At 43.6% G+C, this 25358-nt stretch overlaps 1 protein-coding gene across 1 annotated transcript in view; it reads left to right on the top strand.

The window, feature by feature from the left end:
• Window positions 1–25358, top strand: part of CHPT1 (choline phosphotransferase 1) — a 38235-nt gene that overhangs the window by 8469 nt on the left and 4408 nt on the right. The window contains exons 2-8 of the mRNA XM_024208151.3: window positions 4232–4379; window positions 6467–6608; window positions 19936–20020; window positions 21768–21899; window positions 22439–22597; window positions 24502–24627; window positions 25201–25311. Of these exons, the coding sequence (XP_024063919.2) occupies window positions 4232–4379; window positions 6467–6608; window positions 19936–20020; window positions 21768–21899; window positions 22439–22597; window positions 24502–24627; window positions 25201–25311 (903 nt within the window). The remainder of the gene's footprint in view (window positions 1–4231; window positions 4380–6466; window positions 6609–19935; window positions 20021–21767; window positions 21900–22438; window positions 22598–24501; window positions 24628–25200; window positions 25312–25358) is intronic.

The following is a 25358-nucleotide window of genomic DNA, read 5'->3' as shown; positions in this document are numbered from 1 at the left end:
AACTGTTTTCCATTAAACTCTCTTCTGACACTATGATCTGAAGTTATGACTGCAAACATTAGCATGTTCTCTTTAATTCAAATAATTATTTAAAAGATTAAACAAGTTAAATAGCAAACATACCGCATAGAATGAACTGGAATTAAATAGCATTACGACTGTTGAAGAATATGACATAATAGCTTTTTCTTCATGATTGACCATTGAATATGGAGATTTTGTATTCAGAAACAAATAAAATGCCAACTGTGGGTGAGATCTTGTTTAACAATAGTAATCTGTTTAGCAGTTTTATGTATCCAGTGACTTTAGAAGAAGGGAGGAGTGTGGGAAAATACAGTGGTTGAGAGGATCTTGTTAACAGAATTAGCACAGGGTACAGTTTTAATTCTGTGTATGATATGCATTATTGCTTTTTTGGGTAATCTGGACTATAAAACTGTATTTTAAACTCTAAGCAAATGGCTGAAAAGGGGAATTTATTGCAACCCAAGCAGCAGAGGCCTGTGCAACACAGCCAAGAATCTGTCCTAGGCCCTTCCCAAAATTGAGGGGCCTAGGGTCATGGATTTCATAGACCTCAAAGGCCAGCCTTGGGCAGCTGAGGGAGGGTATGTGTGTGGGGAGGGCTGTGGGGAGAACATTGAATAATACTTGATCTTTATGAAAACATATTGACACATAATCCTAATGATCAGTTTACATTTTATCTTTGCAAGGATAAGGGTTAGAACAGAGATTTTGTTTAAATGGGAATTTAGATTAATTTAGGAGATTTAAAAGTGCTAGAGTAAATCCACAGAGTTAAGTAGCCTCAGAATCTAGGAGTGCCCTCGTCAAAAGGCCCTGTCCTTTCTGCATGGTCACTTTCCTGTCTTCCTGAGGGAAGATGAGCTTGGATTTTCCCCTGTTCCTAGCTTACACAAGTTTTGAAAGTCTTTGTCCCTTTTCGTGTTTTGCCAAAAGATGGTAAAACAATTTTGCCTCCTATTTAATAGCTAGATTAATGGGAGAAAAACATAAAAATTATGTAAAAAGTTAATGTTAAACCTGTATTGGAGCGGGATGGAAACTAGTTTATAATCTTTCATTGGGTTACCATAAATTGCTTTCTGCCTGCCACCAAAATGCTCATGTCAGTTGGAATTTAAATCTTTTTCGTATCCAATTTACAGGTAATGCTGAAAGTGTTAAGATGCTAGACTTTTAATTTTCTCCTCACTTAATACTATTTGGGAGGAGGGGAGGAACTGTTGGAGCATCTTGCTTCATAAATCATTAGGTTTAGGCCTTTGTAAAAATGTGAGTCTAGATTTTTGACCTAAAGATTGGTGGGGATTCAGAGTCCCTAATACTGTGTAAACTATAGTGAAAGTCCAAAAGTTACTGGTTTCATACCTGGTCCAAGAGAGACACTACTCTTTGAATGAGAGAATATATCTATTTGACCGAATTGTTACAAATAATCAGTAACAATCATGAAGGTATATTTAAATATATCGCAGAGATTGCAAGTGTCGTCTTGTCTAAAGAGTGAGAAGAGATAAGATAACCCAGCTGGAATAGGAGAGTACTTACCAAAAAAACATTTTGACTAGAATTCGAACGGTAGTCTTATTTTAAATTGAAGTAATACCAACATAAAGAGCATAACAGATTTTATATTATGACTACATAAGTACACCTCTACCCCAATATAACGCGACCCGATGTAACATGAATTCGGATATAACGCGGTAAAGCAGTGCTCTGGGGGGGCTGCGCACTCCGGCGGATCAAAGCAAGTTTCACCTATAACGTGGTAAGATTTTTTGGCTCCCAAGGACAGCGTTCTATCGGGATAGAGGTGTAGGTATCCCCACGTTGGAGAAGCTTAAACCCAATGACAATGGGCACGTTTAAAAATCTTGAAAGCCCATATTTTCTAAGAAAGCTTCTAAAATTGTGCCAACTATTTGCAGGTGCAAGTAGAAATTAGACCCCTATGTAACTACCAAAATTAGTCCTACAATCAGATGAGTATCTAACTAAACTCTGTACTTGCAGAATTGCAAGTGCAATTTAAGGGGTCAGGTTGAGATCCTTTCACAAACTTAGCTAGAAGATAATGAATTCTCAGGGCTCCTTAAAAAGGTTTATTTTAGGTCCTGTTTTTACTTCCTATCTGATTCCTTTGGGTGACATACTCTGGAGAATTAATCTGATTCTGTACTCAAGACATTCAGATCCTTTATTTCCCCTAGAGTTTTCACTACTTTACTTTTCTTCTGTCATGATGCTAGACAATGGTTAGCATAGTTACCCAGAAATTTAAAATAGATTTAGCAATGGTCTGGGTAAGGATTACTGAGCCTGCTCTTAACTAGGATGATGTTACTATTGCCTCCAAGTCCGAAGTAGACTAGATTCTCATTTAGAAGTTCATATCAGGGTTAAATGGATTAGGAAGGGTCCCAAGTAGAGAGATACTGATGATCTTTTCTTTCTGAAAGTTATCTAAGTTTTTTGTTTTTTAAGTTTAAAAATTCATTTTCTTTTCTGGCTTTATGAGCAAGGCTTTTAAGCTCAAAATGGAACCTTCCTTAAATATGGTCCTAGTTGGAAGGTCTTGTCTTGTGGATTCCTGGGATGGGTCTAAATCTGATGCATGATTTGTTCTAAACAAATTGGTTCACAAGTGCTATGATGGGATATAATGAACAGGGCTTAAGAGCAGCTATCTCACCATACTTTCATTTTTTTCCCCTTCTACATTCCCCTCCATGACAACCTCCTGTCCTAACTTAGTTTAAAAAAAGTTTATTATTTTCAATTGTCAAAATTCTTCCCTTTTCTGGTTTGACTGAGACCACTGGCTGGTTTATGTGAATGTGTACCTGTTGTGTGAGGATTTATTTAAAGTGCGTTATTTCCTGGCTCTCAGCCTGACATCTACTCATTAATATTCAGTCTATCCATATAATGTATAATTTGTTATCCAGATACACTCACTAACCTTTAATAAACACACTCGGAAAAGAAATATTATCTATCTTGGTTACCATGTATGTGGTACAGCCAAATTCTGCCCTGTTACACTTGTGAGCTCCTACTGAAGAGGGATTGTACAAGAGTAACTGAGGGCAGGATGTAACAGACAGTTCCTATGTAGGGGTAGAAGAGAATTAATTTTCATGATTTCCTATGGGTTTTCATCTATTTAATATAAACATCTTTCATGTAACCTTTGACTTTATTTCTTCCCGAACAATTTTTTGCATAAAGTGTGATTGAGAACAACTAGGGGGCAAAAATGTGACCTGGACTGAAACTAGATTTGGGGGTGTCTGAGGAAAAGTAATCAGTAAGGACTAGTTTATAAGTCGTACTGATTTCTGAAAGCTAAATCTCCCCTCCGAGATGGGACCACTACCATGGCAAGTCCTGCTAAACTAAAACTCAGTAATGAATGATCAAAAACAACCCCCACTCAATTTAAAATAAGAACTAAATAAATGATCAAAGTCTACATTCAATAGACAGTTGCTCTTCATTCTTAAGAGAACCATTTATTTACTTGGGAGAGATTCTGCAAGGCACAAATGGCAGTTAGGCGTCTGCCTGCCATTTGAGCCTTGGAAAATCTCCAACTTTGTCTATTTAAAAACTAAAACGTCTGTTAACAAAATTACTTAGTGCATTTTCTACTTTTATTTGCATATTAACTGAAATTTGATATACAAATATAACCAGTTCTCTAAATACCTAGGAAGAAAATAAAAATCAAAGTTAATCATCTAATTGACTTCAGAGAATTTGAATGAAACACTGAACTCTTATTTTTTTAAGAAGCTCCTTTTTGTTTGGGTTCTGTGTCCATAAACATGGATAGAACCATTCCTACTAATTATGTGCACCTCTCTCAATTTTCAGGTGAGAAAATTGAAGTTTATTAATCTTGATGCCACTTTAGATAGCTGTATCTACCTAAAATTTTAGTTTTGTAAATTTAAGCACAAGTGTGACGCTGCATAGATTCTGTTTCAGTGATATAAACTGAGTGATTCATTTCAGATTTACTGCAATTTACACTGCTAAAACTGAAAGACGACTTTGGCCTGTCCATGGTAGTCTCTTAGCAAAGTACTGCTCTGAAAGCTTTTCATGCAGAGAATATCTGTAGTATGATAGATTTTGGCTAATAGTAAGTAATCTGGAACTGACAGTATTGATATTTATGCATCTGTTTCAGGCACCGTTTTGGGTATTCCTCTTGTGTGCATTAGGACTCTTTGTTTACCAGTCCCTGGATGCTATTGATGGGAAACAAGCCAGAAGAACAAATAGTAGTTCCCCCTTAGGGGAACTTTTTGACCATGGTTGTGACTGTATTTCCACAGGTAACTTTATTTCTTCATTTTTAAAACTCGGGTGGTAACTGGGAAAATACTAAATCCTAGTAAGGAACAATCTGGCCTAATGGATAAAAACTAGACTGGGACTTTGGAGTCCTAGATTCTCTTCCTGGCCTGCTGGATGACTATGAACAAGTCACTTTGCCTGTTGGTGCCTCTGTTTTCCATCTGTAAAATGGGAATAAGACTACTGACCTCATTTGTAAAGCTCTTTGAGATCTACTGATGAAAAGTGCTGTATGAGAGCTAGGTGGTTACTACTTACTAACCTAGGGAGTGGGAAAATATTTTAGAAGTGGCCCTGAGACATGTATAATGCATGTTATCTAACTCTTGCATGCATACATTGAGAGTATGAAGTGAGTGTGTTCCCTCTATTGAATCTGATCACTTTTTGTAAGTGATACAGTACATTCAAAGATTTCCTTAGAGAGAAGTGCAGTATCTCCAGGCAGTAGGCACACCATCCTTCAGGCTTTTTTTAACATTTGTGTCTACAGTATGCATTTCCACTAGATCCGAGATGACTAATACAAGTAACAATAAGGAATTAAATCTCTCCTGACCTGGTACTGTAGTTCTAACAATTTTTAAGTGTGTTTACTTTTCCTCACTTTGCTTTCATAGTTCCTGATTATGTTGACATGACTCAATCTTTCTAATTAGAAAAGGTTTCATTTCCTTTTAAGAAAGAAATCAAAATGTTGGGCTAGATTGTTTGCTTCCATCAAAAAACAAAACAAACAAAAACATGCAACTTCTTGCGTTTCTCTGTCCTGAAGTGATGCTTTTCTGAATTGCTGTCCAAGTCACAATTTTTAATTGGCTACTGCGTAATATCTGAAATTAATAGCCCACTTTTGTTGTTGTTTTGTACTACAAACCTTAATTCATCTTGATGATTTAGCATCAAATTAAAATTGAACTACAGGTATTTATACTGTATCTAGCATCTTAGATACTTATACAGCCCTCATCACTATTGTGTTTGAGCCACATAAGTAGTGAAGCCAGCCTTCAGTTCTTCTGTCGAGTAAGTTATGACAGATGTTTGATTAACCCAGTAAATAGGCCTTGGTATGTGTGAAGGCCCCAAGACTAGGGATTGGGTCCTGTTCCTGGGGGGGAGGAAATAGGGTGTCATGGGGGTGGGGCTTTGCAGAGCCCCCCCGCAGCTTTGGTTACATGGGGCTGGCTGAGCTCGGCTCCCTACTCTGGGCATTGTCACCTCCAGGATCGCAACACCACTCAGGTTTGGCTCCTCCCCCTCGGGGGAAACCAGCTGGGCCAAATTTGTGAGAGTGGCGTGACCTGGTGCACAGGGTCACAGTGCCCCTCACTCATATTTGACGTCATCATGATGGAGGGGCAGTTGAGCCAAACCTGAGTGGCACTGTGACCCCATGCACCAAGCCACAACAGTCTCACGGGACTGGAGCTGCCATGTGATCCTTTGAAACATTCCAGTGACCCAGTTTTGGGTCACAATCCACAGGTTGAGAAACCCTGATCTAAACCTAGTGAGACAAGGAACACTACAGTAAGTGCTGAACTGTGCATGTTGTAGGTAAGGTTATCCAAGAGTTCATTTTCTCCCTGTTTTCACCATATTCCAATTCTCTGAAGATGCTGAGATGAGATTCTCTATATTTGGTCTGCACTTGATGATGGTGTGATGTGTGATTTTGTTTTTAAATAGACCTCAGGAAAAAAGTTTATTCTAAAATGTAAAACCTATTTTTACAGTAATTTGTAACTCTCACTATCACTACCCTATAACAATGTCACCCAACGTGTGGGCATGCCTCACTGGTTGTGTGGGGGTGGGGGGCAGGGGTCTGAAAAGGTATAAATTAAGATGGGTGAGCCTCTAACGACACATTATGGGGCTGTAAAGTGCACCATAGGTTTCATTTTTCCAGAAGGGGGCTCAGCTTCAGGTTTGGGAAATGCTGTCCAACATGTCACTATACTATTGATGCTATTGCAGTCAAACTTTGTCTAGTGTTTATCTTTAACATTGCAGGTAGTATAATTATTTATGACTGACCATGCTTATCTCTGCCTTTCAGTTTTTGTTTCCATTGGAGCCTGCATAGCTGTTCGACTGGGAACGAACCCTGACTGGCTGTTTTTCTGTTGTTTTGTGGGAACGTTCATGTTTTATTGTGCTCACTGGCAGACATATGTATCGGGCATGTTAAAGTTTGGAAAGTAAGTAGAACTCTTTTCAGAACTGTACGTATTTGATCTTTGGATTTGACACATCAAATTTTGACATCTCATTTCACCTTCCACCCATCCTTCCCTTCCCTCCCTCTTCTCCCCCCCCCCCCCCCCACCCCGCGCCAAAAAAAAAATCTCTGTTTTATCTGTAGTTCATATCTGGTCCAGGACCTGAAATTCATATCAAAACTGACATTCCTTTTTACAGATGTCCCTGAGACCTCTGTACAATTGCTATTGATTTGCAATACATTAAACTCTATTTACAGTAATGGCTTCATAAAGTCACTGTTAGTCATTGGGGTGCACAGTGCTTCCCAGAGCTCCAGGAGCACAGGGGGCACTTCACCTCACTTCTCCATAGTTTGAGGAGGGTGCAGCATTTACTCTTCACTGAGCCTATCCAGGGGGTACATGGCCCTGTGCCCTTCTACTTTGGGGAGGCTAGTCCTGGAAGTGATGTTAACCTTGTATAGTCCTTACAGTCGAGAGTATAAGGACCACACTATGTCCACTCAGTCCTACTTCTTGTTCAGCCAATTGCTCAGACAAACAAGTTTGTTTACATTTGCAGACGATAATGCTGCCAGCTTCTTGTTTACAGTGTCACCTGAAGGTGAGAACAGGTGTTTGCCTGGCACTGTTGTAGCTAGTGTTGCAAGATATTTACATGCAAGATGCACTAAAGCTCCATATGTCCCTTCATGCTTCAACCACCATTCCAGGGGACATGCGTCCATGCTGATGACGGGTTCTGTTTGATAACCATCCAAAGCAGTGTAGACCGACGCATGTTCATTTTCATCATCTGAGTCAGATGCCACCAGCAGAAGGCTGATTTTCTTTTTTGGTGGTTTGGATTCTGTAGTTTCCGCATCAGACTGTTGCTCTTTTCAGACTTCTGAAAGCAAGCTCCACACCTCGTCCCTCTCAGATTTTGGAAGGCACTTTAGAGTCTTAAACTTTGGGTCAAGTGCTGTAGCTATCTTTAGAAATTTCATATTGGTATCTTCTTGGCTTTTTGTCAAATTTGCAGTGAAAGTATTCTTAAAACGAACAACATGTGCTGGGTCATCATCCGAGACGTCTATAACATGAAATATATGGCAGAATGCGGGTAAAACAGAGAAGGAGACATACAATTCTCCTCCAAGGAATTCAGTTACAAATTTAATTAACGCATTATTTTTTTAACAAGTGTCATCACCATGGATGCATGTCCCCTGGAATGGTGGTAGCATATGAAGAAGCATATGAATCTTTAGCGCATCTCGCACATAAATATCTTGCGACGCCAGCTACAACAGTGCCATGCGAATGCCTGTTCTTACTTTCAGGTGACATTGTAATTAAGAAGTGGGCAGCATTACCTCCTGTAAATGTAAACAAACTTATTTCTCTGAGCGATTGGCTGAAAAAGATGTAGGACTGAGTGGACTTGCAGGCTCTTAAGTTTTACATTGTTTTTGAGTGCAATTATGTAACAAAAAAAACCTACATTTGTAAGTTGCACTTTCATGATAGAGATTGCCCTACACTACGTGAATTTAAAAATACTATTTCTTTTGCTTATCATTTTTACAGCGCAAATATTTGTAATAAAAAATAATATAAAGTGAGCACTGTACACTTTGTATTCTGTGTTGTAATTGAAATAGATATATTTGAAAATGTAGAAAAACATCCAAAATATTTAATAAATTTCCATTGGTATTCTATTGTTTAACAGTGCGATTAATCGCGATTAATTTTTTTGAGTTAATCGTGTGAGTTAACGGCAATTAATCGACAGCCCTAGCTAGGATACTACATTGATGAACCTTATAAGTACCTGCATAGATTAGTCAATTTTATAAGTACATATTGAAGCACGTAACAGCAGACACTCTCCAAAAGGATTTATTAGGTATTCTGCATGTTTTGTATTATTTAAATATACATTTCCCCTTAGAACGTCTTACTTTCTGTTGTTAGTGCATTAAAATGCTAAATGTCAGTTTTTTCATATTACAATTTTAATGAGTCTCTCTTTTTGCAAATTTTGGGTTATTTAACTGGGAGCAACTCTTATATTTTTCTTAACTTGTAAGTACAGAGCTGGTGAAAGGGGTCTGAATGAAGATACTGGAGTCTGCGTAGCTCTGTCCACAGCAGTACAGCACAAATGGTGGCAGTGGAAGTTTTTCTGCCAATGTCCCTTAGTCCTGAATTGGTAATCTTCCCTCTAAAATGAGAAAATAATTTAATCTTCTCTCCCTTCTGTTCTTGGGTCCCTTTGCTGAGGCTGCCAGTGAGGACTGTGACTTTTCTGTGTGATGTGGGTAGCTATGTACTAGATCACTTCATAGCATTAAATGATGATCAGATGGGGAACGACATTTGAACACTACTAACCTAGGTTGGATTAGAATCCATGGTACAGACGTAAAACTATATCTCTCTACCAGTGATCTGAGCCAACCAATGCCCTGGAGAGCAGACAGACATTCATGGGAAGTTGCAAAACTGAGATCCTTTTAAATGGTGCTGATGCACATCCTTGTCTTTTTTTATTATTATTATTATTATTATTATTTATTTTATTCATAGTTTTGTCCTCTGAATACACAAGACAACACGGTTTGGCAGTCTAGAGGAACTAGAGTCTACTTAAACATTTTAAATTTAACTTCACGTGTATGGTGTAAGTTCTGTGCACATAAGCTTTGTTGGCTATATAACTGACATACAGTAAGTGCTAGTAGCTTTCAGACAAGATCTTCAAGCACTTTGTAAAGACAGGCATTTATTACAGATGGCGAAATGCAGGGAGAGAGTTGAGTTGAATACCTCAAGTCAGTCATTGAGACAGGGTCAGAGTTGGCAATGAACCCAAGTCTTTAAACATTATATCATTTCCCCTGCTGGGTCTATTAAGAATTCTTGGCACAAAAAGATAGATTGGCTTTGCTACAATAATGACTTACAATAGTGAAGTAGTCTTTAAATATGTTACGGTACAGGGTATTTCCCCAAGTAAGTGTGTGTCAGTAACAAAATCCTTTACATGAGTCACAAAAATTTACTTCAAACAGCAGTATTCTTTATACAAATAAAGTATAATGCAAAAGCTGGCAGCACAGACTTTGCAAGGTGGAACCCATTCTGATCTTTTTGATTCTACATGTATTGTTGACTTTGCTGTATGTTCAGGGCCTATGTGGTTTTAGGTTCTTTTTAGGTTTTAAAGGGTGAGTGGGTATTGCCTTGTAAATAGGGTTTTAAGTCTGGTGTACTTTAGTGTTTAATTGGCATGTCTGCTCTCTGTCTTAACTAGCACCCTTGTTTGGCAGGGTATTCAATACAAAGATCTGGTCCAAACCCTAAGGAGCCTTGAATGGCAAAAGCAATGTTCAGAAGATCATTACATTTTATAACTCTGTCCTCCTGATAAAGAATTGTTGACATTATTTCAATAGTTTGTTGTATACGTTCAAATGTTATCTCCAAATTAAAACTTCTCTTCATTCAAATAAGAAAAGACAGTGAGAACAGATAACTTTGGACAGGTCTGTACAAACTTTGGCAGTGTAAACATTGCTAGTTTACTATAGATTAATTTTTAAAAAATCATGCCATCCAGAAATTTATACACATGCTCTATTAAAGGCTACTTTATGGGTTTTGGGTAGAACTAGAGAGAAACTCTCTTCCCTTCTCAGTGACACCCATTGCAAATGGTCCAAATTTTAAGCTAAATAAAAAAAACAGAGTTTTAAAGATTGGAAGACCCTTGGAATGCATACTGTTGGCCAGCTGTTCACTGAAGGAACTTATTTCGAAATCAAAACTAACTGGCCAACTCTCCAACTGGTACCAATACCTTCAAGTTAGGCACTGTTTCTCAATTTTCTAGAAGTTATTCTTCTTTGAGTGCTTGCTCATGTTGATTCCATGCTAGGTGTGTGCATACCACGTGCACAGTTGCCAGAGATTTTTTTTCCCTCGGTGGTATCTGTAGGGCCGGCCATAGTGCCCCCTGGAACCCCATGTACATGTGCTGGTATAAAGGGCACCGCCAGCTCTGCAACCTCTCCGTTCCTTTTTACTGCCCATGATGGTTGCTTGGAATGATCTTCTTGCTCTTGCAAGGCTTCCCTAACACTGGTTTAGACTCTGATCTCTATTGTGTATAGTTTTTGTAGTTAGCAAATTTAGTTACCAGTTAGTCTTAGTGCACATAGTATAGATAGCAGTCCCAGTTGTAGAGGGACATCATCCCAGGGGCTGTGCATGCCATGTACCTCCTGCGGCAAGCCCTTGCCTGTGAGTAATCTGCATTTGGCCTGTCTAAAGTGCTCAGGGAAGCTCACGTTAAGGAAAAGTGTAAGATCTGCAGGGGCTTCAAACTGCAGACTCAGAAAGACAGATATTCACTTGAAGGCTCTATTAATGGAGGCAGCCCTCAAGACCATCCTCTGAGCCATCTTGCTCCAAATCAGGGCTGAGCACTTCAGCCTCCATGCAAAGTGCTCCACCGGCACCGTGATCTTCCCGGCATTGTTCTCCATCCCCAATGCTGGGGAAGAAGCACAGGAAACAGCGCGCTGAGAGCTGGTGTTCTCCGGTGCCAGAGTGGAGCAACTGATGTAGTGAGACCCACGCCGGGCCACTCGTCCTCCCTAGAGCCACGGTTGGCTCTGGCAACTCCGCTTAAGCACCGAGCCCGGTTCAGGACCCAACTCCAGGGAGCGGTTGTGGTACCTTGCACTTGTGGACCCCCTCAACTCCGGAGACTTTCTAGGCTGCAAAGGACTTGATGTCCCTCCCAATACCACCCACCCCCCAAGATCCTGTGCCAGCCAGGGCTACCTTTGACTGAAGGGCATAAGGGGTGGAGAGCTCCTTTGCAACACCAGCCATAGTGGTGCCTTCCAGAAGAAAGCCCTCCATGGCCCTGCGGTAACTGTCCCTGACCTGATGTCAGTCACCGATCCCCTAGCACTGCCTGGAGGCAGAACCGGGTACAGGTCCTCCATGGTCTCTAAGAGATGAATCCTCTTCAGAGTCTGAGATGGGATCCTTCACCCTCCAAAGTAGTACTGGTACCCATAGGTGTGGACTCTGTATGTGCTCCGGGTGCAGCCCCCCTATCCGCTCCTCCCAGAGCCTCCCACCCGCTGCGACATAAAGGAGGTGCTGGGGGAGGGGGGTAGGTGGAGGAGTGAGGGCAGGGTGTGCTCGTGGGAGGGGGCGGAATGGGGTGGAGGCAGGAAGGGGCAGGGAAGAGGTGGAGTGGGGGCGGGGCCTGGGGTGGAGCAGGCGTTGAGCACCCCCTGGGAAAGGACAAAGTCAGCACCTGTGCTGGTACCTGACTTATGCACCAGACTTCAGTACTGGCCCTGCAGCCAGTGCTTGGCCACCAGGACACTGGCCCATGCAGTGGCAGTATTGAAATCCGTGGGGGTTTCCCCTGGCTCCGGGCCCCCCTTCCCAGCAGTCAGACTCCGTCATGTCCAAAAGACAAGCCACTGCATCATCCTGACTGGCACCAGACCCTGACTCCGGCACCAAGGTCGCTGAAATGGCCGCAGTGGAGATGGTACAGATGGAGAAGGAAGGACCAGCCCCGCCTATGGCGTTAGCCGCCGCCTCTTCGTCCCCAGATGAGGCATAGCAGGCCATTCTAATCCACTCCTGCCAGATGATTTCAGGGCCCCTCAGGAGCTCCTGTAATGAGTCACCACAAAGTTGGGGCTGGAAGTAAAGGAGCTAAATGAGTCCATGCACAGCCTGATTGATATCCTGGCCACAGCGGCTTCCTCCAGCGTGGCCCTCCAAGTCAATGAGGTGGTGTTGGGACCAGTCAGGGCTCTGACAGATCCCTTCCTCTCTGTCCCCCCCTACCAGCCAATAGGTTTGAGTACATGTATTCACATCCCCCCACCCCCGCCCCCCCAAGGTCCCTGGTGGTGTCAGCTGTAAACGAGAGGGACAGACAAGGTCAGTCCATCACCACCCCCAAAGAATAAAGAGGCTAAGACACTATATCTGATCGGAAGAACGGTTTATTCCACGGGCAACCTCCAGCTCCGTATCTCTAATCAGCAGACACTGCTGGGGAAGTACGATTTTAACCTGTGGGACTCAATGGCCAAGTTCAAGGACATCCTGCTGCAGGAGTTCATGGCCATCCTGGAGGAAGGCAAGACAGTGGCCAGGGCCTCCCTCCACGCAGCTCTGGATGTGGCTGACTCTGCAGTCAGAACGATGGCATCGGAGGTCACCATGAGGCTCCAGTCACCAGGCCTTTGGCACAAAGTGCAGCAGTTAGTCCAGGACCTCCCCTTTGAGGGTACCTCTCTGATCTCCGCGCAGACGGACTCCACAACTGCACTGCCTCAAAGACTCAAGAGCCATGCTCCACTCTCTAGGTCTGGACAAGCTCCTGGCCCCCAGGAAGCATTTCAGGCCTCAACAGCCTCCCAGATTTATGGGGCCTCCCAGACAGGAATCCTTTAAGAGGGAAGGGCTATAAGAGCTGTCAGCTTCTACTTTCTACCTCAGCCTCAGTAGATACCCCAGTGAGTCGACAGGCCTTTTGAGGGTACACCCGAGGATGGCATGCTAGATTTGATTCAGAATCCATTCCCCTTTTTGGTTTTAGACCGTCTATCGCCCTTCTGCACTGTGTGATCCTGCATAACATCGGACCGTTGGGTGCTCAGGACTGACACAGTTGAGTACACCCTGAGTTTTCATCCCTCCCTCCCACTCCCCAACCCCATGCCTCTTCACGGACACTTCTCACAAGCAACTTCTCATCTAGGAGGTGCAAGCCCTCCTACATGTGGGGGCCGTAGAGGAAATTCCTTAAGGTTTGAGAGGCAAGGGGTTTTACTCCCAATATTTCCTAATCTGCAAAGGTAAAGGGGCCCTGTGGCCCATTCTGGACCTGTCACCTCAACAAATATCTCAAGAAATGGAGGCCAGGGAGACCATGCAGAACCTCAATCATTCCCTCCCTGGATCCAGAAGATTGGTACACTGCCCTTGATTTAAAGGACACTTATTTCCACCTTCCACAGACACAGGAGATTCCTCTGGTTCGTGGTGGGCCAATGCCACTACCAGTTCACTGCGCTTCCTTCAGCCTCATGGATTTTAACAAAGCATATGGTGGTGTTTGCAGCCTGCCAGAGATGTCAAGGTGTACAAATCAACCTGTACCTTGACAGTTGGCTGATCAAAGGCCACTCGTAAGCTCAGGTTCAGCCCAGCATTGGCATAGTATGGGCCACTTGTTGGACACTGGGCCTGTTAATAAACTAACAGAAATCGACACTAGTCCCGGTGCACAGAAAAGAGTTCATAGGGGCAGTGCTTGACTCCATTCGGGCCAAGGCCTACCTGCTGGAGGCCTGGTTCCAAACTGTCAGATCTTATCGCCTGTGTCAAAAATCACCCACTTATGACCACCTGGGTGTGCCTCAAGCTGTTAGGTCACATGGCAGCATGTACCTATGTGGTGTAGTACACGTGGCTGGCATCAGTCTACTCCCAGGCAAACACAACTTGGACTCAGTTCTCATGATTCCGCCAACTGTCTTAGCTTCTCTGATTTGGTGGGCAGAGACGAATGACAAAAGTTCAATGACGAAAGGGATGCCCTTCGCTGCCCCGTCCCAGACAGTAATCTTGGTTTCGCACGCATCAAACCTGGGGTGGGGAGCCCACCTCAGTAGACTTGGAACCCAGGGTCTCTGGTCTCAGAAGAACTCTCCCTGCACATAAATGTCAGGGAACTCAGGGTGATGCACTTGGCCTGCCAGGTGATTCTTCCCCAGCTCTCAGCAAGGTCATGCAGGTCTTGACGGACAATGGAGCCTCGATATTTTACGTCCACAGACAAGGGGGAGCTCGCTCAGACCTGTGTCAAGAAGCCCTCCAGTGTGAACCACACTGTTTGCCTCGAGGTGGCACACCTCCTAGTAGACTGGAATGCGTTGGTGGATCACCTCACCACAAGTGGTCTCTTCACCCGACGTCGCCAGAATTATCTTCCAGAAGGGGGGGACTCCCAAGGTGAACCTGGTCAACACCAGACAGAACAGGAAATGCCACTGGGTTCTGTTTGATGTCCGGGCTCAGCAACGGCTCCCTGTCTGACGCGTTCCTGTCTCCTGGGCAGATGGACTGCTGCATACTTTCCCACTGATTCCCTTGGTACACAAGGTGCTCCTAAAGATCAAGAGGGACAAGGCGAAGGTTATCATGATAGCTCCGGCGTGGCCACGCCAGCACTGGTTCAGCATGCTTTTGGACCTCTCGGTAGCAACTCCACTAGAGCTCCTACCCTGTCTGGACTTGATTTTGCAAGACCGCGGCCGGTTGCTTCACTGGACCCTCGCTATACCTGACAGAGTGGTTTATGCATGGCCGAACCCTGAGAAGCAGACCTGCTCAGATCAGGTTCAGCAAGTCTTGCTAGGTAGCAGGAAACCCTCCACCCAGGCTACCTACTTGGTTAAGTGGAAACATTTCACTTGTTAAGCCTCTGAATGGAGTCTTCCCTGCAGTCCATCTTGGACTATTTGCTCCACCTGAAGCATCTGGGTGTAGCTCTGCCATGGGTCAAAGTTCACTTTGCAGCCATCTCAGCCTTCCATCCTCCAGTCTAGGGCAGATCAGTCTTCTTCCACGAGACGATGATCAGGTTCCTCAAAGGTTTGGAAAGATTCTCCTCACAGGCTTGTGACCCGATTCCCCCATGGAACTTAAACCTGGTCCTGTCAAAGCTCATGGGGTCTCTCCTTCAAGCTGTTGGCATCTTGTTCCTTACTGCTCCTCTGGTGGAAGGTCACCTTCCTGGTGGCGATTATAACGGCCAGAAGCGTCTCCAAGATTAAAGCCCTGACAGTAGGACTCTCCCCCCCCCGTACGGTGTTCGTCAAGAGCAAGGTCCAACTACACCCCCCACCCGGCCTTCCTCCCAAAGGTGGTGTTACAGTTCCATAACAACCAGGACATTTTTCTGTCTGTCGTCTTTCCAAAGCCTCACAGCACCAATGAAGAATGTTGGCTACGCACATTAGATGTTAAGCAGGCCATGGCCTTTTTTATCAAAAGGTCTAAGCTAGGGGTCTTAAACTCAAAGGACCACGAGGGCCGCATGAGGACTAGTACATTGGCCCGAGGGCCGCATTACTGACACCTCCTCCCCCCCGCCCTCGGCCCTGCCCCCACTCCACCCCTTCCATGAGGCCACGCCCCTGCCTTGCCTCTTCCTACCCCTTCCCTGCCCCCATTCCAACCCCTTCCCCGAAATCCCCACCCCAACTCCGCCCCCTCCCTGCCCCCAGGGGGTGCAGGAGGGGTGTGGGGTGTGGCAGGGGCTCAGGGCAGGGAGTTGGGGTGAGGGGTGCTGCAGGGGATGAGGGGTGCAGAAGGGGGCTCAGGGCAGTGGGTTGGGGTGTGGGGTGCAGGAGGGGTAAGGGGTGTGGCAGGGAGTCAGGGCAGGGGATCGGAATGCAGGAGGGGTGCGGCGTGGGCTCAGGGCAGTGGGTTGGGGTGCAGGAGGGGTGCGGCGGGGGTTCAGGGCAGAGGGTCGGAGTGCAGGGTGTGGCAGGCAGCTCAGGGAAGGGGGTTGGGGTGCAGGAGGGGTGTGGGGTGCGGCAGGGATCGGGGTGCAGGAGGGGTGTGGCAAGGGGTCAGGGTGCAGGGTGCAGCAAGGGGCTCAGGGCAGGGGGTTCGGCTGCAGGAGAGGTTCGGGGGGGCGGGCTCTGGCCCAGCGCACACCGGGGGCAGGGCAGGCTCCCTGCCTACCTGCCCTGCTCCCACGCTGCTCCGGGATGTGTGTATTGCTGTTGCTTCAGGCACCGCCCCCAGCATCTCCCATTGGCTGGGAACGGGGAACTGCGGCCAATGGGAGCTGCTGGGGGCGGTGCCTGAAGCAACATCAACACACACCAATGTGCCCACCCTTCCCCAAGTTCCGGCCGCTTTCCAGAGCGGTGCGGCGGCAGGGCCGGCAGGCGAGCCTGCTCTGCCCCCGGTGCGTGTCGGGCCGGAGCCGCTCTAGGTAAATGCTAGGGGAGGGGGGGGGGCCGCGAGGAGCTCGTGGGCCACAGAAAATAACCTCGCGGGCCCCGTGTTTGAGACCCCTGGTCTAAGCCCTTCCACAAGTCTATGCAGCTTTTTGTAGCTATGGCGGACAGGAGAAAGGACTATCAGTGTTGTCCGAAAGAATCTCGTCCCGGATAACTGCCTACATCCAGGCTTGCTACAAGCAGGTGAAGGTTCTGCCTCTGGCCATCGTGAAGGCTCATTCCACAAGAGCCCAGGCTTCAGCAGCAGCATTCCTTGCACAGTTATCAGTTCAGAACATCAGCAGGGCCATTACATGGGTGTGAGTTCATACCTTCATGTCCCACTATGCCATCACCCAACAGACCTGTGACAATGCCAGTTTCAGGAGAGCAGTGTTGCAATCAGCCCATCCATGAACTCGGAGCCCATCTCCAGGGATATTGCTTGTCACCTAGCATGGAATCGACATGAGCAAGCACTTGAAGAAAAAATGGTTACTAACCTTTCGTAACTGTTTTTCCTCAAGATGTGTTGCTCATGTCCGTTCCATGACCCGCCCTCCTACTCCTCTGTCGGAGTTACCAGCAAGAAGGAAATGAGGGTGCGGAGCAGGTGATCCCCCTTGTACCACCGCATGTGCATGAGGTCCACGGGGCACTAGGGTCAGCCCTACAGATACCACTAAGGGAAAAGATCTCTGGAAACTGTGCACATGGTGTGCACACACACCAAGCATGGAATGGACATGAGCAATACATCTCGAAGAACAACAGTTGCGGAAGGTTAGTAAACAGTTTTTTTAACACAGAAACTAACTTAATAGAAGTAATGGCTTTTGGAAGGTTGGAAACAATAAATAAATAAATAAATACATTAAAAAAGATATAAATTTGTTAGGAAAGTTTTTTGCAGAGATGTCTGTATATGATGTGGTGGGAGAAGGATTTGGATAGACGAATTACCCCAGGGGAATGGCTTTCCTCTGGAAAAGTGGACACGCAATCTCAGTCTCGTAAGAGAGATTTTCTTTAAGATACAATTTAAAATGGTACTTTATACGAGTCAGATGGTACTTAACAAACATGATAGATTTGAATGAGGGATAAATGTTGGAGAAATTGTGATAAAAGAGGGGATTATATGCATATATAGTGGACATGTCCAGTCATTAGAGAATATTGGGATGTGATTAGTCACCAAATATTGCAAATTCTTTGGTAATACATATCCAGCAGTCCTCCTAGGGCTTCCTAGCAGAAATGGTCACATAAAAGGAAATGAAGAATCTTAGGCTAGGTCTACACTATGGGGGGGGGGGGTGTCGACCTAAGATACGCAACTTCAGCTACGTGAATAGCGTAGCTGAAGTGGCGTATTTTAGGTCGACTTACCTGGCTGTGAGGACGGTGGCGAGTCGACCGCTGCCACGCCGCCGTCGACTCCGCTTCTGCCTCTTGCCGAGGTGGATTTCCGGAGTCGATGGAAGAGCCATCAGGGATCGATTTTATCGCATCTTCACTAGACGCGATAAGTCGATCCCCAATAGATCGATTGCTACCCGCCGATTCGGTGGGTAGTGAAGACGTGCCCTTAGCCACTAGTAGCCACTAGTATTTTTTTTTTAAATAAACGGTACAAAAGATTTGAAGAGTCAGTTGTCGATCATTGGGGGAACATACAGAGTATGGGGAGGATGTTGTTATGTCAGGGTTGGCAGCACACATAATACATACAGACTGTAGTGTCTCCAATGGGGGGGTGGGCGGTGGGCGAGATTAAGACACAGTTGGTAAGCGGTGAGGGTCAATCATCCACATAGGGGGTATAAATAGTCCTGGGTACAAGTAGGTGGGCTGGGTAATGGTGATGGGGTGACCCTCATGTGGTGGGATTCAGTTAGGTTGGGTAGGTTCGGGGTTCAGGGAAAAAGGCCCAGCAGGGGGGGGTTAATAGGTCCCTTCCCCCTTGCGGGTGGGCGAGGTCTCCCCGGCTCACTCTTGGCATTGGCGGTGGCCGGGGAGGTTGGGTGGGTTCAGGGTTCAAGGGATAAGGCCCATCGGGGGGGGGGTATATAGGCCCCTTTCCCCTTGCGGGTGGGCGAGGTCCCCTTGGCTCACTCTCGTTATCAGCGGTGGCCGGTGGGGTTGGGGTGGTTGGGGGCTGGGGGGGGGGGGGGGGGGATATGGGTCCCTTCCCCTTTGCGGGTGGGCGAGGTCTCCCCGGCTCACTCACGGAATTGGCGGTGGCCGGTGAGGTTGGGTGGGTTCGGGGCTCCGGGGGTACGGTCCCGTAAGAGGGGGTTTAAGGGTCCCTTCCCCCTTGTGGGTGGGCGAAGTCTCCCTGGCTCATTCTCAGCATTGGAAGTGGCCGGTGCGGTTGGGTGGGGTTGGGGCTCAGGGGGTAAGGTCCCTTCCCCCTTGTAGGTGGGTGAGGTCTCCCCGGCTCGCTCTCGGAATTGGAAGTGGCCGGTGAGGTTGGGTGGGTTCGGGGCTCAGGGGATAGGGCCCAGTGGTGTGGGGGGAGGGTTAGCGAGTCCTTCTCCCTTGCAGGTGGGCGAGGTCCAATCGGCTCACTCCTGGTATTGGCGGTGGCCGGTGATGTGTTCCGTGTAGATGTCCCGGGACCAACGGAGGGAGGTTATGGAAAAATCAATGCATCAATTTCATATCTAGCAAAATACACATGACAAACAGATGTTCGATATTTGGCTGCCATTTATTCAATACTCAAAGTACATTTGCCTGCAAAAATAACCAGCACCCCTGTCTAATTTTAGTGAATATTGATGTTTGATAATCACACTGTTTGATAAATGAATAGTCAATGAATAAAACAGCCCCTGGATGGTATAAAGACTCACTCTGCAATATGAATAAAACCCTGTTAAATAGAGAGATCTGATGATGATAGTATTGTTTGTTTTTTCTTAAAAGCTCACTGTTGTAATTATCGTTTTGCTTAATATTTGACTGATTTGTAAGCGTGTTAAAATTTCCTAAATAGCTATACAGTACTAAAAAAAACCTCCCGAGTTTTCTGTGCATAACTATAAACGATATACAGGTATTTAGCAAAGTATGTTTTTGCTGTAGTTGGTATGTAGAATTTTGTGGTCACAGAAATCATGTATTTTATATACATGGCATGTCCTGAATGGATACATTTTAATTACCTAATCATTTATTCCCATTCTCTCCCCTCAACAAACAGATGTATGAACTAAGCCTGCTTCCTCTTTTCTTTCTAGGGTTGATGTAACTGAAGTTCAGATAGCCATAATAATCCTCTTCTTGATGTCTGCATTTGGTGGAACTACTATGTGGGACTATAAGGTAAGTGTATCAAGCATTCAGACTTTCTCAGTTTTATCTGAAGCTGTCATGTGCAGGTGTATTGATGTTTAGTAACTGCTTTTCAAATCTTCTGTGTTCAGTTTGCTGTATTTGTTAAATCTTATTTTTTATTTCAATTTTAATACATAAGTTGCTTTATATACTTATTATAGGGTGCTTGTTTCCATGTAGTTCAGTACTGTATGGCTTGGATGTGATGGTGTGGTTTCTTATGCATGAATTTAGAGCTACACAGAGGAAAAAGACCCCATCTGCCATATATTAACTTTAAGCCTGGAAAATACATTTTGATTATAGTTCAAAGGAATCTTATCCACAGTCTATATTTTTCATATGTAATAGTTTATTACATCCAATTTTTATATTTAATTATTCCTGTACCATAAATTTCTGCTCAAAATTATAATTTTTAAAGTAGACTGTTCTCATTTGTAAAACAAACTGTCCATTGAAATCTACAAATCCAATGGGCTAAATTTTGCTTTATGCTGATGTAAATATGGAGTAACTGTTAAAATTAATAGAGCTGCACTGGATTTACACTGGTGTAAGAGCTGATCTGGCCCCGTAACTTTAAAATGTCTACCCAGCAGTGTTCTGGCATCAGTATATTTAAAAAATATTTCCAGTCTACTTGAGGGAAGGGGGAACAGCTCATATATTTCATGTAGAATAGGACCATATAGGATTGAATGCAAATATTTTTAAAAGTTGGAAACAATTTCAGTGAAGCCTGCTGTATACTGTAGTTCCTGCTCCTGGTGGTGTTTTCATCTGTATAATACACAGTACTAGTTGATTGGAATAGATATTAATATCCTGCAACATCAAGTTAATTTTGCAGTCTAGATTATTTTGGTAATGTTTTATTGTATCTGACTCCTTCATCAATCTGGCAATTATGAAATGGCAAGTTTTTAGAGGGAAATGTTGTCTTAAACAGTTTGGTTTTCTTCTCCCCAAATAGCTTTTGTTCTGATTCTGAAACTATTAAGATTGAAATGCAAACCATAAGTGGGATCTTTAGACTTCACAAACTTGGCTAATTGACTATATATTCTTTTTGTGTTAATTGGTGGATTGTTTTGAGATGCAGGGGTCTCTGCTTTAGATTTTAATGTTAAAGAAAAAACAAGTCTGTCTCCAAAAATATGTAGTCCGTGGTTTCAGAAAATTTATTGCTACTCTTTTTTTAACCCTTTGCTGCCTTGGAAGTTTTCTTGAAACTGCATTTGACTCTATAAAAGGTAAATATTTTGTTAAATCTATATCTGGATAATATACATAATGCAAAGATACATCATATGGCATATTATGTAACATAATCACAAAGCAGGCAGATGGAGTTTACATTTCCTGTGGTGCTCCATTGTGCTGACCAATGAATTTAGAAAGAACTATCCTTTTTCCTCTGACACAGATTTCTGTTGAATCAAATTTGAAATAGGTAGCAAAAGTATAAAAAGAGCTTTTTAATGGTGTTGCAAAAACAGCTGAATTTCAAGAGCAGAATTTAACCTCCTACATCTCCAGGATTTAAACATTCTCCCCCCCCCCCCCCCCCCCCCCACAAAAAAAAGGTATTCTATCGTCTTAAGGGCAGGACTGTACTCTGAAATTGTTGATTTGAGTATAAGTTTCAAGGAAAAGGGATAGTTAAAATGAAGCAATACTTTTTCCAAGGAATGATGTCCTTTAATTTTTTTTTAAACATTTTTCTTGCAAGATCCCTTTGATAGACCTAAAATTGAAGACTTTCCCTGTTCTTGGAATAGTGGGTGGAGCATTATTTTCCTGTTCCAACTATTTCCATGTCATCTTTGGTGGTGGAGTTGGCAAAAATGGATCTACAATCGCAGTAAGCTCTTTTAGAATTTAAACTGTATTCTAATATTGGGGTGGGGAAGAAAGGGGGGTTACTGTGTTGTCTGGTTCGTATGTTAAATTCTTACATTACAAAAAAGTACGTCTGACCATCTTACTGATTGAGTATTTAAGCAATCTAATACATTGATTCTACTGTTTGATATACCTTAATGCTGTCTGTAAAGCCATTAAATATATATATGAATGAGACAGCTAATAAGAACTCAACTCCAGTGGTAATCCAAGTCATGTTTTCGGTATACCCTTGATTAGGGGTCTTGTATTGTCAGAGAAACTGCAATGAGGTTTGAGTTTATAAACTATAATGGGAAAGAAAAGTCAGTGCGAGTGTTCCTGCTGCACAGCATCTCAGGACCTGATTTTTTTTCTTCGAGACATGTTGAGTACATGTGACTTCATTTGGCTTTTAGTGGAAGTTGTGGTTGGTCAGCAATCCTAAAAATTGGGCCTAAAAATTTATGGTATGATTCAAGTTATGATGAGAAACATTTTCTGCTTTGTGTGTTTCAGGGCACTAGTGTTCTTTCACCAGGCCTCCATATAGGACTAGTCATCACTTTGGCAATAATGATCTATAAAAAATCTACAACTCAGCTGTTTGAAAAGCACCCTTGCCTCTATGTCTTAACATTTGGATTTGTGAGTGCTAAGATCACACAAAAATTGGTGGTAAGGAATCTTGTTTTTGTTGTTGGATGTGTGTATTTGGTACTTATGACAGTGAGGAATTTTGTAAGCTCTCCCACTCAACTCTGCTAATATACCCTGTTGGTTATTGCAGAACCTCTACTACTACAACAACTAACCTGGGCCTGTCAGAGACTGGCTGGAATTCACCAGGGGGACCTAACTGCCACTTGAGGTGGCCACGTTCAAAATTTAATCCTCAAAACCCAAGGTGCCTAAACTCCCTAGGCTCCTAACTTCCCACTGGTAAAGTTCCCTAGGTGCCTAACTTCCACTGGAGGGAAATGGAGGCTGCCACCTCAGTCCTGCCAGCAGTGTGCAGCTTAGTATCTAACTTTCACCTGTGCCCCAGCAGGGTTCACAAACTAGATATTTACCCACTATCTCTTCTGTGGGATCCAATCCAGGAGATGTGCTCAGAGGTCTCCTTAGAACATAGCAACTGGATTGGGGCCTGCACAAAACAGCCTGAGGAGCAGGTGGTGATGACTCTGCCTGATCCAGAACTTGGTTCTCCCATGTCCCAGATGAGTGCCTTAATTACTGGGCTATGGGGGTGTCTCAGTCTCTCTTGTTGAAACTGTTTCACTTTTATAAAATTATTCATTGGGCCAAAGAGGGGGAGAGTGAAATTTCATAACCCACTGGTTAGGGCACTAACCTGTGATGCAGGAGACTCAAATTCAAGGCCATGTGCCACTGACTATTTAATTAAATAGTCAAATATTTTGTACAAAGTGGAACAGCTTCAATAGGAGACATCAAGACCCGTCCAAGAATACCCTATAGCCCAGTGGTTAAGGCATTCCTGCCTTAACTTTTTAATCTTTAGACTAGGGCATACACAGAGTTCTTCTAGACAACTGAAAGTACAGTGTTATGTTTATCTACATTTTTTTTTTTTTTCATTCGTAAGAGGGCAGGACTCACCAGACCGAGGTCTGCCTTACCCAGACAGGAAACCATAAAATCGACAAGCTCGTTAGCACTATTCTGGATATAAATATTGGAGGACTTGTGACTCTCTTTTTGTATGGGTACAGACTATTCCAGGTGTCTTAACAAACCTTCTCTGTATAGCTAAATAGCAAAGTATTAGGTTCGAGTTGAGAAGCAACTACTTGGCTTACAGCAAGCATGGCACAGACTCACTGCTTAGACTTCACAAGAGCAGAGTATACAGAGCAGAGTAACAAGGAAGGACTGGATCCAGAAGGCTCAGTAAGACTGTTTTGAAGGTGTACAAGAACTTGTAAACACAGCTAGTTACCAGTCAGAAGGGGAGAAGGCCTTTGGGAGGAAGAGCTATATGTGCAGTTGTTACATAGCTGGACTGGATCCAAAGGCAGCTTTTTCTACTTCATGGGAGTCTTTGTAGCTAACACATTGACAGCAGTAACATATATGATCAGTCAGTGTCACTGTTTTGTTGTCTAGTCACATGAGCTTCATGGTGACATCACTTTCTTTGTTATGGGTGGTGAGGGGAGAAACTTGCATACTAATACTTCTTTAGTGTAAAGGGGTTCTAGGGGTAACAGCAATGCTGAAACTAATTGAGCAGCAAGTAGGCATGTATTAGAGAGGCAGAGGAGACAGCGAGAGCCAAAAGCAGATTTAGTGGTGGTGCTCTTGGGCTCACCCAAAAGACCTTGCTAAATAGTAGCAGAGCTTAAAGTAACTTTAAATAGAAAATGTCCTTATTAAAACCCCCAGTTTTTTTATTAGTCAGTTGAACAGGTTGACTGTCCTTTTTAAGAGTATTATTTATTTGTACTGTTCCTTAATTTAAATATTTGTTACCATAATAGTTCATATTCTCAAAGTAAATTTTTCATTGATGCCAAATGTCAAGCTTTGTAGCTATATTGAATCTTTTTATGTAGGTGGCCCACATGACAAAAAGCGAGATCTATCTTCAAGATACTGCATTTATTGGGCCAGGTCTTCTATTTTTGGACCAGTACTTCAACAGTTTTATTGATGAATATATTGTTCTATGGATAGCGTTGGTAAGCATTTGTTTTAAACTTTAATTTACAAATCCACTGAAACAGTGTTAAATATGTATTTTCATATGGAGGCCTATATAAGGGGCAGGTTGAAAACTCAGTCCCTCTTTTCCCATGCCATCATTTAAACTAGTTGTTTCTCCTTTCTTGGCACCCAATACAGTGGTAGCTATTCTCTACAATACATGGGGCTGAAGTTTAGGACAAAAGAAAATCATGGAGACTCATGCCATGAATTCAGGCTTTTGCTTTGATGTAAATGTTAACCTGAATTTAGCAGAGTAATTTAATCATTCATGCAAATCGAAAGCTTTGTTAGCAGTGGAAATACAAATACATGGTTAATTTGCAATAATGGATTTAAAAAGTCAAATTGAAGTTAAAAACTTGTAAAATAAGATGGCTTTTAAGTTAGCTGAGTATAAATTTAATCACTTAAATACCTTTTTAAAACTAGATGGGATAAACAAAGATATTCTTAAAATAAATGAACATGAGGGCAGAGCTATAGGGTAGACCTTCTGGTTTCAAAGCTTTTTTTTGTAACATAAATTTGTTTTTGTTTATTTTTAGGTCATATCTTTGTTTGATTTGCTGAGATACTCCACTGGTGTATGCATGCAGATTGCTGCTCACCTTCGCATACATGTCTTCAGAATTTCATCACTTCAAGCTCCTGAACAGGTTCAAAACCATACTGACTGACTAGTAGTTCAAGCAGAAGAGGAGAA

This window comes from Terrapene carolina, unplaced genomic scaffold (genome assembly GCF_002925995.2).
Source record: "Terrapene carolina triunguis isolate 2854851 unplaced genomic scaffold, T_m_triunguis-2.0 Scaffold247, whole genome shotgun sequence".
Lineage (NCBI taxonomy): Eukaryota > Metazoa > Chordata > Testudines > Emydidae > Terrapene > Terrapene triunguis.
The sequence above is the reverse complement of the archived record's forward strand: the minus strand, read 5'-3'. Positions and strand labels throughout refer to the sequence as shown.